We start from the raw sequence: 16,833 nt of genomic DNA on the forward strand, positions 1-16,833 counted from the left end.
GATAGATACAGAGAACAGACTGGTGGTTGCCAGCAGGGAGGGCGGGGTTGGAGGGTGGGCAAAATGGATGGGGGAGATCAGGAGGGTATAAAACTTCCAGTTATAAAGTGAACAGGTCACAGGGATCCAATGTATGCCATGGGGAATATAGTCAATAATATTGCATTAACTTTGTATGGTGACAAACGGTAACTTTACTTATTGTTGTGATAAGTTTGTAAGGTATATAGACATTGAATCACTATGTTGTACACCTGAAACTAATATGTCAATTATATATCAATTAAACAAAAGACTGATTTATCAGCTCCTTGTTGGCCGCCTGCATGTTTAAAACTAACCACAAGCTCTAATCCCCTTGCACTGCACACTCTGGCCATGCTAAAGCCTCTGAATCCTAAGTCATGCCGGTTTATTCACCCTGATGCCTCCACACTTGCCATTTCCTGTCTGAAACTTTTTCTTCCACTCTCATCGCTCCACTTTGTACCTGGCTAAATCTGACTCAGGTTTCAACTTAGTATGGATGGTACCTCCAACAGAAGGCCTTCCCTAACAGTCCTGAGCCCATTTTGAGTAAGGATATTTGCTTTAAATACTTTTAACTAGAACACCCACTATCCTCTAACAGTAAGACATCTCATCCCATACTGTCTGATTTGTCTTAAGGCTGGACTTGCTTAACAGTAACTTTTAATTCCATATCTCCAGCTTAACAGTGCCTGGCACATAGTAGATGCTTAATAAGTGGTAAATGGGCATACGTGACTAATAAATATTTTCCAGGAACTTTTTCAATGAACAAGCAACCAAGTACATGGGAGCTGAATGACAAACAAGCAAAAATGTGCAAAGCTGGGTGGGAGTCAGTAAGTCCAGAGTGGAGATAATTCAGGTGTGGGCACTCCACATGGCAGGCAGGAGGGAAGTCCATTACGTACAGATGCTCTAGTTTATTCATCTTCCCCAGACTGACCCACCCAGCCCCATCAGCTCCAACTCCCCCAAGAAGCCCTGTAGCATTGACTGTGAGCTACCAGCTATAGGCATGCTGAGACATTTGTTATAAACATGCAGGTGCCTTTCATACATGCCTTCACAGACACTCCATCCCATTAGCCAAGTATGTACCCCATTAGCCAAGGCAAGACTCTCCCCTGGCAGACGAGTGGTCTCAAATGCGTCCTGGTTCTGCTAGGAGGCTGAGACAGTGACCCTCTGAAAGAATGCCTAATTCCAGGCTTCTAGCTTCCAGCTATGTGCACCTCACACCTCAGGTCCCTCAGGGTCTCAGTTTTGACAAGGAGGAATTACCAGTCCTGAAGTGGTCATCGATGTTGCCGACAAATACAGCTTCATAATCCTCAGGCCTCTTCAGGTTGGGTGGTCTCTCCTTGGGATCTGAGCCATACTCTCCATTAAACCTCTTTTTGTTGCTTACAATTATTTTCTTCTTGCTGTCGCCCTCAAGAAGACTGATGAAGAGCTGTACCACCCGCAAAGCAGCTTCCTGGAATGGCACCACTATCGGCACCTGTGGAGGGAGTGATGGGCAGCCTTGGAGGGGCAAGGGGAAGGAAGGACAGCTCGAGGTGAGCCTGCTGGGGACCTAAGGAGCCCTCCGTTCCACAGCCCCTGGCCAAGGACCACATCCGTGTCACCCCCTTTACATAGGACCTGGCTCAGTACTGAAGGCTGAGCATCTTTCCGACCCACAGCACCATGTCCTATGGACTTCAATCTCATGGCTCCTTGGGGTGGGGGGGGTTAATTCTTAAGCAGAATGTAGAATTTTTTTTTTTTTTTGCGGTACGCGGGCCTCTCACTGTTGTGGCCTCTCCCGCTGCGGAGCACAGGCTCCGGACGCGCAGGCTCAGCGGCCATGGCTCACGGGCCCAGCCGCTCCGCGGCATGTGGGATCTTCCTGGACCGGGGCACGAACCCGTGTCCCCTGCATCGGCAGGCGGACTCTCAACCACTGCGCCACCAGGGAAGCCCAGAAATACTCTTTGAGGTAAGTCAATGCCGTTAACAGAGGTGTCCATTAGCAAAAACCCAAGGGCATAAACACACAAAGCTCTTTGAGGACAAGAAATGTTACTCATTTCTGTCTCCCACAGAACTTAGTTCAGTATTTTGATCCGTAAGACCCAAGGAATATGCTGAACAAATGAATTAGATGTATTAAGTAGAGAATAAAGTTAGTAAGGAAAGGACTAAAGCATCATTACTTTTCTAGTACATTTCCTAGTACATTTTTCAGAAATGATGATAAAGGATTTCTGAAATAAGATGATATTTCAATGGGAAATACAGGATTCAGTTTTCCAAACATTTCCAAAAGTGCTCAATTTTAACTGTTGAGGAAAAAAACAGAAGATGCTTAACAAATGATTACCTTCTAACTACCCTTGTGTAAACAATACAGTCAATGGATATAACCCCAGTCAGATCAGGCAGTTCACCAAATTCTGAATGTGATTCATGGGTAATCTACCTCATATTCTATTTTGCAATTCTAAATGGAAACAGATAATCTTATTATCCTGATGTTCAAGATTCTGAGATAGTTTCTCAGAAAGGCAACCAGCACAGCCAGAGGGGTGTAGTGATTCAGTTTGGTACAGTGCAGGGATGATGGATCAGTTTTGAAGAGGGCCAAGTTACTGTCCCGGCTGTCACACTAAGTAAGTGTCTAGGCTTTGGTTTCCCCAACTATCAAACAAGAGGGTTGGACTAAGAAATCTCTAAGAGCCATATCAGTATCAAAATCCTAAAATCCTATTAAGCCCAATGAGAAGAATCTAAGAAGATGAGGCTTCTTCAATATAGACACAGAGGCTAAGGGGTAAGGGGGTATGGGTGGCACAGTATCTAGCTCCAGCACATCATGAAAAATGTAGACAGAATTCAACGACGTAAGCTCCCAGTCCACTGGAGCTTAGGCTTATGAGCCACATAAATGTAATCATCACTTTAAGCAGTAATAAGGATACAATGCCAAAACAGGGATTTTGTTTTCCAAGGTTTACATATTTATGTGGCTTAGTGAAGAGAATCCTTGGTTCTAGTCCTGTCTCTGCTACTTTTTCTCTGGTTCTCTTTAGCAAGGTCCTCTAAGAATCTGGGTCTCTGTCCACAGGTGTAATATGTAGGGATTGAATAAAAGGCTCCTTAAGGTCCCATCCAGCTCTGACAATCACAAAGAAGACATTTATAGTGGAGTGTTACTTATGTAGGATCAGGGTTTATCTTTAAGGAGAGAATTATCATGGAGGTACCTCCTACTCCACTTTCCAGTTACATCTGCTGTTAGAGACGGTCCACTGAGCTGTCTGCAGCACTGCTGTGACATTACCTGGCCCATCTAATATGCTCATTCTTGGACTCATTCATGATTCCAATCATTAAACCGTCTGAGAACCTGCTAAGTGCCAGGACCCATATGTTAGAGCCTTACAGCCTCCTTGAGGGCAAAGTTCTGCTGCTGCCACTCACCTTGGGCCTCGTTAGCCCTTGGTCCCTGAAGTCATCATCATCACCCAACCCAAGTTTCTGGCTTCGGCATCTGCTGTTGTTGGCAAGCACCTGGGCATTGGCTTTGAGAACGTGATTTATCACATGCAGGCAGTACACGTGGCGGATCTCTTCCCCTTTCTTCAGGGCAGTCCTTTCTGGGTAGAACAGGTCCCGGTAAGAATTCATAATTAAGAAGAGCTCTTTCTGGAGGGGTGTGAAGGGGCTACTTGAATTTGGGGGACCAGAGAGGAACTGGCTGTTGGTCTTGATCCAGGTGGATTCCAGAGGCTTCTGGAGATGAAGTGACTTTAAGTCAATGTCCTTTGGGGGTTTAAAGGTTTCCAACTGTTGAAACCTGGATGAAAAGGCAAGCTGGCCCAGGATGGGCCACTGTGGGAGAAATGATCAAGAACTAAGTTAGAAATGAATTATACTACCTTACATTCATATAGTGCTTTATAATTTACCAAGGCCTTTCACAGATCCTTTTACAGATCCTCTCACTTTATCCTCACAACAACCTTACAAGCTAAACACTATAATGCTCTTCTTGCAGTTTAGGAAATGCTGAGGTTCAGAGGTTATAGGATTCAGACAAACAGGAGAACAGAACTAAGGGTTAGACCCCAAGGTTTCTGACTTTAGAAACCTTGTGAGCTCTTCACTAGATCAGTGGGTCACAAACTGTCCTGTGGACCACACTGTAGGAAGTCAAAATTTACTCTAGACAAAAGAAAAGGGGGCCCAACGGTCAAATAACTTCGGTAACCACCACAAAACCTAATCCCCCTCAGGGAGAGTCACATGCAGATCGGACACTAAAGGTTCTGCTGAGTCCTGTAACAAGGACTCCGTTCCACTTCGTTTGACCCAGAGTTTTCCAAATTTACTTGGACGTGGAACAAGGTTTTTGTTGTTGTTTTGGATATTTTTTTGGGGGGGAGACATATATTAGAATTGAAAAGAATAGTATTTTGTGGAATACCAGTTTGGGAATTTTTGCACTGTAACAAAACTGCTGATCTTAGCAATAAAGAAAGGATGACCTCTGCAATAAAAAAGAATTAACTATTGATATATGCCAACAACTGGGATGAATCTCCAAGGAATTATGCTGCGTGAAAAAAGCCAACCTGTATGATTTTATTTATATAACGCTTTTGAAATAACAAAATTATAGAAATGGAGAACAGATTAGCAGTTACCAAGGGTTAGGAATGGGGGAAGGGAGGTGGGTGTGGTTATAAAATGGCACCAGGGAAGAGGAGGGATCTTGATGGTGCTGGAAATGCTCTGTATGTTGACTGTGGTGGTGGCCAGGGCAACCTACACGTGATAAAACAGTATAGAACTAAATAACACAAAGGAGCAGGAGCAAAAGTGAGGAAATCTGAATAAGACAGGTAGGTTGTATCAGTGGAAATTTCCTACTTGTGATATTGTACTACAGTTTTGTAAGATGCTACCATTGGGGGAAACCGGGCAAAGGGCACATGGGATACCCTTGTATTATTTCTTACAACTGCATCTATAATTATTACCTCAATAAAAATTTCAATGAAACAAGGATGACCAATTCTTATGAATAGCATCAGTGGTGAAAAAAAAATCACCGAAAAAAGAAGCAAAAACTGCTCCATACTGAATAATTTAGGTGTGAACTTATCTCAGATATTTCAAACAAATGAACAGCAGTAGCTACTGTCTGACTGAACACTTTGTACATGTCTTCCAGTAAACTAAATTACTTTATTTTGATGCAGGCATTACTGTCCCCCTCTAACAGATGAGAACAGTGAAGATTAAAAAGGTAGATTAACTTGCCTTAGGTCATGAGATAGCCCCTTGCAGACGTTGGTCTAAACCCTGGTGTACCTGTCTCCAAAGCATTCTTATCTTATTGGTCCCCACCTTCCAGCTTCCCAGTGCCTTTTCTAGCTATGCCTGTGCCTTACTGGGCTCTTCCAGTCTTCCTCTATCTTGCTCCCTATCAAGCCATCTGCCACGGGTGTGTATCATACATTCAGGGAGACCACTAAAACCCAAGACCACTGCTTACTTTTAGCTGGTGGGTAGTTTTGGGATTTGTGGCAACAGCCTGGATTTCTTTTTCTTTCAGTTCTTTGTTTACATGTTGTGCAAATGGATCTAATTCAGAAATAAAGAATATTAGAACACTTAGGGCAAATGACAGGGATTTTCCAGTCTTCCCCTATGAATGACATCCTGTTTTCATGATGTTAACTCATCTTTTTCCCCATCAACTTTCCCCATCATTTATCCCAGTCCAGAGCTTAAAAGTTTCTGACAGGTTCATCTCCCTAAAGCATTTCTTTAATCACATTATTCCCCACCTCAAAAACCTTTGAAGAAACTTCTTGGACTGAAATTCAACATACACCTCTAACCTACCTCTCTAATGTAATTTTTGAATTACATGGCTCTCAAATTCTTCTGCCACTGTGGCTTTCCTTCCTTTAACTGAAAATTCTATCCTCTTGTTCACCGCATTTCTATATATCCAAATAGTATCTGTTGAATGTTACCCCCTGACTCACAATAAATAACTATTTCCCAAGAGCCTACTGTGTCAGGCACAGTTCTGGCTCCAAAGAAGCCATCTCTGGTCCCCTATAGACAGTCATCACTTTCTCTCAAGCGCCCCACCCTGCCCTCAGTTATCCACACCAACACATATATGTGCATGTACTACCTCACCTAACTAGACTGCAAGATCCCTGAGGGCAGGTACCACGTCTGATTTAACCTGCACTGGAAGACAAATGTAAATGCTCAACACTCAACTGAGGTGAACAAATGATCAAAATGGCAGGGTCAGTGCTCTGCACTGGCCACCCAACCTTCTCTTCCAGCCCCACTCATGTAAGAAGCAAAGTTAAATGACCCATTCAGGGACCCAGGTAGTAAAACTTCAAATGCAGTGCACCTTATATTAAGACCTAAGATAAAGGTGAACAATAGGAAATAAGAATTCTAGGTGATAATATATCAGTACAGACCAAACAACCAGAGAAACTTTAGGATAGTCAAGCCTCCTAATGTTTCCTCCAGGGTTTTTTTTAACTTCTTTTGAGTTCAGAACGTGGTTTTTGCCCAAATTCTACCTGCTACTTCTTCCTCTTGTCTAGAATAGCTAACAGAACCAAATGAGGATTAAAATTTCAACTTCAGTGGCACCGCTGGTTGAAGAATGGCACTGGGACCAAAAAAGGCAGTCAGGACCCAGAATGAGACCAACCTGACGTGCCCACCCAGGCACAGGCTAAGACACAGGACCTGAGAGACAGCAGAGCCCTGCCTCAGCCTACCACAGGCTTGTCTAAGTAACAGTCATGGGGACAGAGGCATGGCCCAGTGTTCTGTATCTTGACTTTGGCGATGACAATATAAATATACACATTTGTCAAAACTTATCGAATTATATACTTAAAATGGGTACACCTTGTTGAATGTAATTCATACCTCAATAAAGTTGATTTTAAAGTTAAATTAAACAGTCGCCTATGGGGACTTCCCCAGTGGCACAGTGGTTAAGAATCCGCCTGCCGGGCTTCCCTGGTGGTGCAGTGGTTGAGAGTCCGCCTGCCGATGCAGGGGACACGGGTTCGTGCCCCGGTCCGGGGAAGATCCCACATGCCGCAGAGCGGCTGGGCCTGTGAGCCATGGCCACTGAGCCTGCGTGTCCAGAGCCTGTGCTCCACAACGGAAGAGGCCACAACAGTGGGAGGCCCGCGTACCGCAAAAAAAAAAAAAAAAAAAAAGAATCCGCCTGCCAATGCCGTGGAGCAACTAAGCCCATGCACCACAACTACAGAGCCTGAGCTCTAGAGCCAGTGAGCCACAACTACTGAGCCCATGTGTCACAACTGCTGAGCCTGCGTGTCACAACTGCTGAAGCCCGCGTGCCTAGAGCCTGCGCTCCACAACAAGAGAAGCCACCACCGTGAGAAGCCCACACACTGCCACAAAGACCCAATGCAGCCAAAAATAAAGAGAGAGACTGGGGAGACAGGGTGGAGCTTTCTGGCTTCTGAGGTGCTTCCTAGTAATAAGGACCAATCAGATTAGCCACTGCCAGGTCTCACAAATCTGTAAAATTACCGCTCCAGTAAGGAAGAGCAAGTGAAGGATAGACAGAAAAATGCAAAGTACTTTTCTCCTCTTTCTCTCCCTTCCCTGCTTGGGGAAAAAAATCAGAAGTCTTCCCCTGACCCCAGCTGTGGATCGTGAGCTTTGAGGAACTGGCCTTCCCTGCTATCATTGTTCAACTGTTTGTCCTCATGAACAGCCGCGCCCACTCGCAACACTGCCTAACCCTGAAAAACACAAAAGATCTCGGAGAAGCATTTCTTTCCAGCTCTACATCTAGCTGCTAAACTATCTGTTTCTATTACTGCTCATTCCAATAACAAGAGATTTAACAGGTATTAGACCACAACCACCCATACTAAGCACCAGCTGAATTCAAACAACATGAGCTGTGCTCTGACCTTGTGATGCTTTCAGAGAACAGTTGCCTCCTCTTTCCTCTTCGAGAAACTTGGTTTCTAGGCTAAAGAGTGACTCATGTTTTGCATCTGTAAACTCCTCTGGGGATTCCTCTGCTGTGCCAGGTGGCCCGTGCCCATCTTTTCCCTTAGGGTCAGCAGGTAAGGCCGCATCTGCAGTTTTGATAAAACATTTTGTGAAATTATTTACTACTCATAAATATAATTACACTTCTGTTGACAAATGAAATCTAATTCCTTAGGCTATCATTTACTTTTAAGCAAATTCAGGTAGAAGACATAAGTTTCAAAACTGAGCTTGACTGCTGACCTAGTACATGTAAAGATGTTCAAATCAGCGTTGATATAACAAATAACTAGAAAAAATGATTTCGTCATTTCTATCGAAGGGGTACTAATTAAATTACCACATATTATTTACAATGGAATACTATGTGATTAAGCTAATGTGAACCCACAGTTACACACGTTATATCATTAAAGAAAAAAGTAACTTACAGAAATGTATGAGGCCATTATGCACATACACACAAATATATATTCACTCATATATCCATAAAAAAGTAGCCTGGAAGGTTCTATAAAATGTTAAAGGTGTTCATCCCAGGGTGGAGGAGATATACGTTAACTATATTACCCTCTTAAATTTTTACAGTAAATATATATTACTTTTATAATTTAAAAAACCAAACTTTTCATTTTTAAAAACCTAAAACATGAAAGAAAAATGGAAAACCAACAAAATTTTAAAAGTCCCTAAGTCTGAGGCAACGATTTTTTTTATCCGAGTACAAGTGATGAATGAAAATACTAAGAATGGTGTGTGACACCTTAAAGTAGAGACAAAAATACAGTAAGGCAAATAGGCATTAAGATAACAGAATATAAAAAGTTACCCAGATATATTCAGACAATGGACTACTATTCCAGTAATAAAAAGAAATGAATTACTAATATGAACTACACGGATGAGTCACAACAACATGAGGAGCCAAAGAAGCCACATGCAAAAGGGTACTTATTGTGTGCTTCCATTCAAATGAATTTCTAGAATAGAAAACACTAATACATAGTGAAAGAAAGCATGTCAGTGGTTGCCTGATGCCAGGCCTGGGAAACTGACTGTAAAAGGACAAGAAGGAACTTTTTGCAGGTATTGGAAGTGTTCTGTATCTTGACTTTGGCGATGACAATATAGACAGACACATCTGTCAAAACTCATCAAATTACATACTTAAAATGGGTACACCTTGTTGAATGTAATTCATACTTCAATAAAGTTGATTTTAAAGTTAAATTAAAAAGTCACCTATGGGGACTTCCCTGGTGGCACAGTGGTTAAGAATTCGCCTGCTAATGCAGGGGACGTGGTTTCAAGCCCTAGTCTGGGAAGATCCCACATGCCGCAGAGCAACTAAGCTCGTGCGCCACAACAAGAGAAGCCACCACAGTGAGAAGCCGGCGCACCGCAACAAAGACACAATGCAGCCAAAAATAAATGAATTAATAATAATTTTTTAAAAAATAGTCACCTAGGGGCTTCCCTGGTGGCGCAGTGGTTGAGAGTCCGCCTGCCGATGCAGGGGACACGGGTTCGTGCCCCGGTCCGGGAAGATCCCACATGCCGCGGAGCGGCTGGGCCTGTGAGCCATGGCCGCTGAGCCTGCGCGTCCGGAGCCTGTGCTCCGCAACGGGAGAGGCCGCAGAGGTGAGAGGCCCGCATACCGCAAAAAAAAAAAAAAAAAAAAAAAGTCACCTAGATGTTCGAGTGAGACAGAGTTCCTTTAAGCTTTCAATCCCAGCTCTTCTCTGAAGCCTCCCCTCATGTACCCTGGCAGCATGTGACCACTTTGCACGTCTTTAACACCTTATATTTATCGGTTCCATTCAGATTTGATGCTTGAAAAGTTTTGTATATTTTATGTCTATCTTCCACTAAACTTGGTTCCTCTAAGGCAGGAACAATCATCTCTTTCATAAATTGAGACCATTACAAAAACATAATTATGTTCCCTTTCCTCTCAATCAGGGGAATTTGAAGTAGGATTGATGAAATCCTGGAAATCATAAGCAAAAACGTCATTTCTGCATTTTTATGGCCAGAGGGTCCTGTGTTTTCATCAGATTCTTGAAGATATCACAGAGCCCAACAATGTTAAGAATCTCTGCTTTGAATCCATGTGCTTTCACCCAGCTCTATGGTACAAGGCACCCTGCCCCTGGGGCAATCTGTCTGTGGTCCCTGCAAAGATGATAAACCCACATCAAAGACACTTACTCTTCCGCATGTCAGTAGACTCTACTGCCGTCTCTTCCTCCACAACGATGTCACTATCGCCGTCTTCAAGATTCATTTCTGTCTCATCTATAACACTGTCTTCTTCCTCTTCTTCCTCCTCATCTTCCTTGGAAACATCCTTTAACGTGGCAAGTAGTCTGTTGTAACCAGAAACTTGTTCTGGTTCACTCTATGCTTCACTTTCAGAACTTGGAAGTATCTAAACCCTCTGACTAAAAGGAAAATGGGGATTTTAAAAACAAAAATTATATTGTTCTTGTTGCTACCCCACGACTATCATCAGGCCCACAGTGGAACCAAGTTCAGACTTTTCTAAATAAAAACCAGCTTTTCTGCAAATATGCAATCCTATCTATTCAACCAAACCTAGCACCAAATTTGTTTAAAACAGCTAATCTAGCTATGATTCTAGAAGCTCTTCCTCTTCTTTGAACTGCTAATGTTCTACGTGGGAAGACAGCAAACTAAACACATGGAGCTTTAGGTTATAAGGCGATCTAACCTATGTGTCAGCCACTTGGCACCTTTAAAGGAGCAACAGGAAAACTTACAACAAAAAAGTGTACTTTATTTCTGAGTCCGTGGTAATGAAATAAGACCTTTGATGATTTTGCACTCTATTTTATGTTAAGCAAACATAACATTCCCTCTTAGGATTCACCAAGAGCCCTCTGGTAAGCCTCCTTAACAGGTTCTAACAGGCTACTCTCTCAGGACAGTTTCCTACTCTATACTATATTAGTTATCACAATGGCATCTTAACAGACATCTGCACTTAAAACTAAGCAATATTACTAAAATATAGCTTACATCTAAAATCAGAAAGAGTGGAAATGTAGCCAAACATTATTACCATATATAATCTTAAAAGTAACCGTCCAGAATCTACTATCATAAAGAAGGTATAAAGCATTACCAGTTGACAAGTCTGTGGTTTTGCTTCCTTTCTGGAAACCCTGAGAAGAAACAGGCAATGTTAAACTTTAACTGCTAGTATGTAGCAATTAGGAAAAGCCTAATGATACAACTTTAAATGAACACGGCAGACTATACCGTTATAAATACATTATATCTATTGTCAAGTTAAAAACTCCATATGCATTTGGACAGGTTTTGTAAGGATATGCCAAATAGATAATAATAGACGAATGAAAAGGTCTAACAAGACCACATGACAAATACTACAGTCACACAGTAACAGGCTCTCATCCAAAAGATGGGAAATTTTGGCAAATACAAGCCCTCGGGGTTCACCTTTTCTAGCAAATTTCTTAAGTAGATTATTCCTCTAACTGTTGATAAAGCAGCCCAAAGGGGTGGGATGAGCACTAAGATCATAACTGAGAGTCTGGACACTTATAGAGGAACCCACAACTACCCAAACATTAGTTTCCTCATGGTCACTGAATACATAGGTGATGTCGAGGGTCCCAAGCAATTCTATTTTTTTTAACTTATTTAATTAATTTATTTTTGCCTGCTATGGCTCTTCGTTGCTGCGCCCGGGCTTTCTCTAGTTGCGGCGAGCGGTGGCTTCTCTTGTTGCAAAGCAGGGGCTCTAGGCTCGCGGGCATCAGTAGTTGCACCACCCTGGCTCAGCTGCTGTGGCTCGCGGGCTCTGGAGTGCAGGCTCAATAGTTGTGGCGCATGGGCTTACTTGCACCGCGGCATGTGGGATCTTCCTGGACCAGGGCTCGAACCCCTGTCCCCTCCGTTGCCAGGCGGATTCTTAACCACTGCGCCACCAGGGAAGCCCCCCAAGCAATTCTTTAAAAGCATATAAAACGAAAACAAGCTTATAAAATCTCCGCCCAGTCGCCACACGGGAGGCGTGCCGTCTAGCATAAAACTACAGGCTCAACAAAGGGTAGGAAGTCCGGTGAAGAACCCCATCTCAGGCGGGAAGCCGTCAGGATCCCCGGGCGAGCTAGGCCGGCGCCGGGGCAGCGTGGGACGCGGCGGGAGCTGCCCTGTCACTACCCCCGGGGCACCGGTGGACCAAACGCGGGGACACGCGGGCTCCCACCGGGAAAGGACGCCGGCAGCGCCGGTCCCAGCCTTGCCTCTCCATACGTGTCATAGAAGGGATGCTCCTCGCCGAAATCCCTTAGATGCTTCTTCTGCTTTTTAGTTAGGGAGCTGAGCAGCTGGCTCTGGCTCCGGCTCCGGCTCCCGCGTTTGCCCATGGGGAAGACGGCAATTCAGCCAACCTCCAAGAATCGCGTTTTGCACCCGGAAGTAGTCTCGTCAACCCACTCACGCGGGCTTGCCAACGGCGCTTTACGGCGGAAGCAGGGTGCCATAAAGCAGACCCGCTTTACGTCGCGCTTGTACGACAGGCGTTAGAACTTCCTGTTTCCCATTCCGCCCCCTAGCGAGGCTCTTTGGAAGCACGTGCACGCATGCGCAGCTTTTCTCTGAGCCCCGTAAGGAAGGCAGGCAGGCAGGCAGGCAGGGAGGCTTCGGGCTTCCCCAGGTGGGTAAATGGGTGGGTGTACTTTGTGCGTCTGTTTTGGCTGTGAGAATCAGCCTGCATAAACGTGTAGTGACTGAGATGGTTGAATGCAGTGCCTTTATATTATGCCATAATACAAATACCAACTAACATTTAAGGCTGCCGGTGCATCTCAGTTCATCCTCACAACAACAGTAAACAAATAGGCCTTGTTAATAAGCCTGATATTGGAGATGAGAAAGCTGATGCTTACAAAAGGTTACATACACACTAGCAAGAGAGGAGATGGAAACCTAATTCTCTCTGATGCGAGCACAGGCTTTTCCCACTAGGATCTGCCACATGCGTGTGCCATGTGAAGAATGAGGACGCAAGGCTGAGATTCCCGCCCTTTACCCTACCCCCTCACTTTCTGAAAGGATTGCAAGGGCCCTTGGTAACAAATTTGTTCTGGCACTTTTCATGTTATAAAAGCAAAAACACATCCAGAGAGGTAAAGTGACTTTCCTAAATCACCTGGAGAGTCGATGTTACAGAAAGCAGTAAAACTCAATAAAGTGTCTCAAAACTGAATTGGGGCAAATTGGGATGGAAAACTTTTAAAGGGTAAGTAACTTTTCTATATCTGGGTCGTGGTGGTGGTTACACCTTGTATACAATTACCGAAATTAATCAAACTGTACCTTTAAAATTGGTACATTTTAATGCAAGTAAATAATAACCTCAATAAACAAAAGAGGGAAAAAACAGCGCAACTGGACTTAATACTCTAGAGACAGGCAGAGTGTGCAGGGATACTTAAAAACCACAGGATAGGGCTTCCCTGGTGGCGCAGTGGTTGAGAGTCCGCCTGCCGATGCAGGGGACCCGGGTTCGTGCCCCAGGTCTGGGAAGATCCCACATGCCGCGGAGCGGCTAAGCCCGTGAGCCATGGCCGCTGAGCCTGTGCGTCCGGAGCCTGGGCTCCGCAAGGCTCCGCAACTGGAGAGGCCACAACAGTGAGAGGCCCGCGTACCGAAAAAACAAAACAAAACAAAAACCACAGCATAAACACAGAGGCACTTTGTTTCTAATAGTAACTTACAATGTCAATCATAAACCACAGAATTCACCTGAATATTTAAGGTAAAATAGGAGCCATCAAAGATAGTGTTCACTGCCTCTGCTATTAGACGAGCGTCTGTGAGAGAACTGGACCTTTGTCCAATACCATGTCACACCTATACAAGTCACACTACAACTATTCAAATCCTAGTTTTCTCCTTCTGGGGACCATCTACTCCTAATTAGATTCTGGGAGCTTAGGGTGGGGGAGGGAGGCAAGGGGGAGGGAGGATCAAGAAAATATGCAAACAGCAGGTAGTGCCAGCTGATGGCCCAGCCAAGGAACCCAGAAACAAACACACATCTGTCTTCTGTCTCATTTCAACATAAAAAGTACAGTCACTTACGTAAACAAAAGGCTGCTTGCAAATCTCATCATACATACTAAGGCACTAACCACAGTATAACCTGGCTATGACAATAAAGTCCTACAATGTTTTTTCTCCTCCCACCCTATTCCAAGTGCCCCAGCTTCCCTCCCCAGAGGCAACCAGTTTCTTGGTGTTCTTCCAGAGATCTGCTATAAAAAGCTATACTCATGAGCACTTGATGTGACTCTTTACTCTCTCCTGCTTTCCATGTCATTGTAGTCCTATGGACAGGTCTAGACTGTTCCCAGGTTCAGACACAACTGTGCCCTAGCTCCACCCAAGTGGTCTCATCATTGGCTCACTGAGCCCGCTTCTGAAAATATTTATATTAGCCTTTGACAACATAAAAGGGGATGCTTTGTGAAATTTTAACCTGAGACTTCGCAATTTAAACATATTTTTCATGCCTCCAGTGAAAGTTCTCTTAGTAAAACCCACACAAAGAAGATGCATGTGCCAACTAGTGAAGGCCCTGGGAAAATTGTAATAAAGGCAAAATTTGTTCTTCCCTTTCTTCTTCCCATGCTCAGCCCTTCCTTTTCCATCCTGCAGGGTTTTCTTTGCCCTTTGCCCTCAGGGACTCAGTATTTTCAGGGGTAAAAACAATCCAGGAAATAATCTTTTATACTAGTTTGTAAAGAGAGGCTGATGAATTAATGTTACTTGGGTATTTCAATTCAGGGAGACTCCCTAGGATAACGATCTCAAGGGGTGGGAGGGCGGTGGCTGTCCCTTAAGACAAGATGGTCAGAATATTCAGAAAAGTGTTAGTTTTTCTTTATTAAAAACTTTTTCTTTGGAAAATTTCAAGTATATACAAAAGTAGACAAAAGAGTATAATGCACTCCCATGTTCCCATCCCTTGGCTTCAATGCAAGGCCATCTTGTTTCATTTATATGCCCACCCACTACCCCTAACTCCCGCCCCTGTATTATTTTTGAAGCAAATCCCAGACATTGTATTATTTTATCTGTAAATACTTATTTCTAAATATCTAAAAGATAAGGGTTCTTTCTTTAACATAGCTACAATGGCACTATTTCACCTAAAAAAAAGATGATAACAATTATTTAATATCATCATGTAACCAGTCAGTATTCAGATTTCTGATTGTCTCATAAATGTCGTCTTTTTTTTTTTACACTGTTAGTTGAACATGTTCTGCTATTCTCTGTGTTTCTCGCGAATACATTGTGGGATTTAGAACTTTGATCAGATTTCATGATAGCTGATATTTTATACTTCCATCAGGAGGCGTATACCATCTGGTTGCCTTTCATTTTGTGATGTTACCAGTCATTGGTAGTCAATGTCTAAATTCGTTAATTCATTAGAGGTCACATTCTAATTCTATCATGAGGTGATATTCTAATTCTATCATTTCTTCTTCACTTACTTGCTGGACTATTTCTATGAAAGCAAGCTTTTCCTTCCCCTAAATTTTGCTTACCCAGTGGTACTGTTTGTATAGGAAAAGCAGAAGAAATGCTTGATTCTCTCCCTTCATTTACTAATTTTCAACACAAGGAGTCAATTCACTGGATCTTCTAATGTTGACCAATCAACTTTTTTTTAATTTTTAGTATCATTATGAACTCATGGAATTACACAAATTGATGTGTTTTAATCCCTTGCAAATATTATGGTGTACATGATTGGAAAGAGCTTATTTGACATATAGTGATGTATTTGAAAAGACAAACTATGTCCTAATACAAACCACAGAAAGTAAACGGGAGTCTATCTGAGATTCTCAACAGAGCAGGAATGGGAAGGTGGGGAAGGAGCACAATTTGAGGATACAGATCAGATGCTGGGGAAGTTTGAGTTTTGAAATTTATGTGATAATATACGTGGTAACAAGGGCACATGTATTCAAGATATGTTGACAGGGAGCCATAAATAATCCAAAGGTATGACTCTCTAATTATGAAAGCTCCGACACCTCAGCTACTGATTTGGGAAGATTCTGGGGAAGGTGTGTGTGCACCCACACATCTGTCTCCTCCTAGATGCCTCAAATCAGACAGTCTCCTCCACCACATGTATGCATACATGTCTGTATACACCCCAAAGCCATCCAGCCTCTTCCTGAGAGTGCTGGCAGAAATCCATAAATGAATCTATCTCACTTTCCAACCCAGACAATGAAACAGACTTTGGCTTGGGACTTTAGGAGAATTCTCCACTAACATGTTCAGAATTACTTGTTTCTGACTCTCTTCTTATCCTTGGACCAAGCTGAGCACTGGTAAGTGTTCTCAGAGAAGCAGCTTTCTTTATTCCAAACTTGGATCTGTATAAGAGGAGGAGGAGGAAAAAGAAGGCTCACTAACTCCCTTGGAAGTACGCTGCCCACCTGGGGCCCTCCCTCCAAACTTCTTCCCTTCAGCACCAATCTAACAGCCCACTTCCATCTCCCCTGGCAAAGAAAGTTGTCACTGGACCTGCAGATAAAAGAGACAAACAAGAAGTTACAAGTACCATGAGCGTGAGGGTTCATAGTCCTGATTTCAAATATGTTTCCCTGTTGGGACAGAGCAGTGTCCTGATTT

The 16,833-nt window shown here is 43.4% G+C and overlaps 1 protein-coding gene across 1 annotated transcript in view; it reads right to left on the minus strand.

Annotated features, from left to right (window-relative positions):
- The window catches only part of LOC308611120 (U3 small nucleolar RNA-associated protein 25 homolog), a 29,497-nt gene extending 16,898 nt beyond the window's left edge, over nt 1-12,599 (minus strand). Inside the window, 9 exon segments of the mRNA XM_081260028.1 lie at nt 1,315-1,534; nt 3,499-3,909; nt 5,579-5,667; nt 8,031-8,201; nt 10,327-10,516; nt 10,520-10,537; nt 10,539-10,559; nt 11,264-11,303; nt 12,421-12,599. Of these exon segments, the coding sequence (XP_081116154.1) occupies nt 1,315-1,534; nt 3,499-3,909; nt 5,579-5,667; nt 8,031-8,201; nt 10,327-10,516; nt 10,520-10,537; nt 10,539-10,559; nt 11,264-11,303; nt 12,421-12,533 (1,273 nt within the window). The 5' untranslated portion in view covers nt 12,534-12,599.
- Nucleotides 12,600-16,833: the final 4,234 nt, after the last annotated feature.

The sequence above is a fragment of the Mesoplodon bidens genome, assembly GCF_964165515.1.
Source record: "Mesoplodon bidens genome assembly, contig: HAP1_SCAFFOLD_367, whole genome shotgun sequence".
Classification (NCBI taxonomy): Eukaryota; Metazoa; Chordata; class Mammalia; order Artiodactyla; family Ziphiidae; genus Mesoplodon; species Mesoplodon bidens.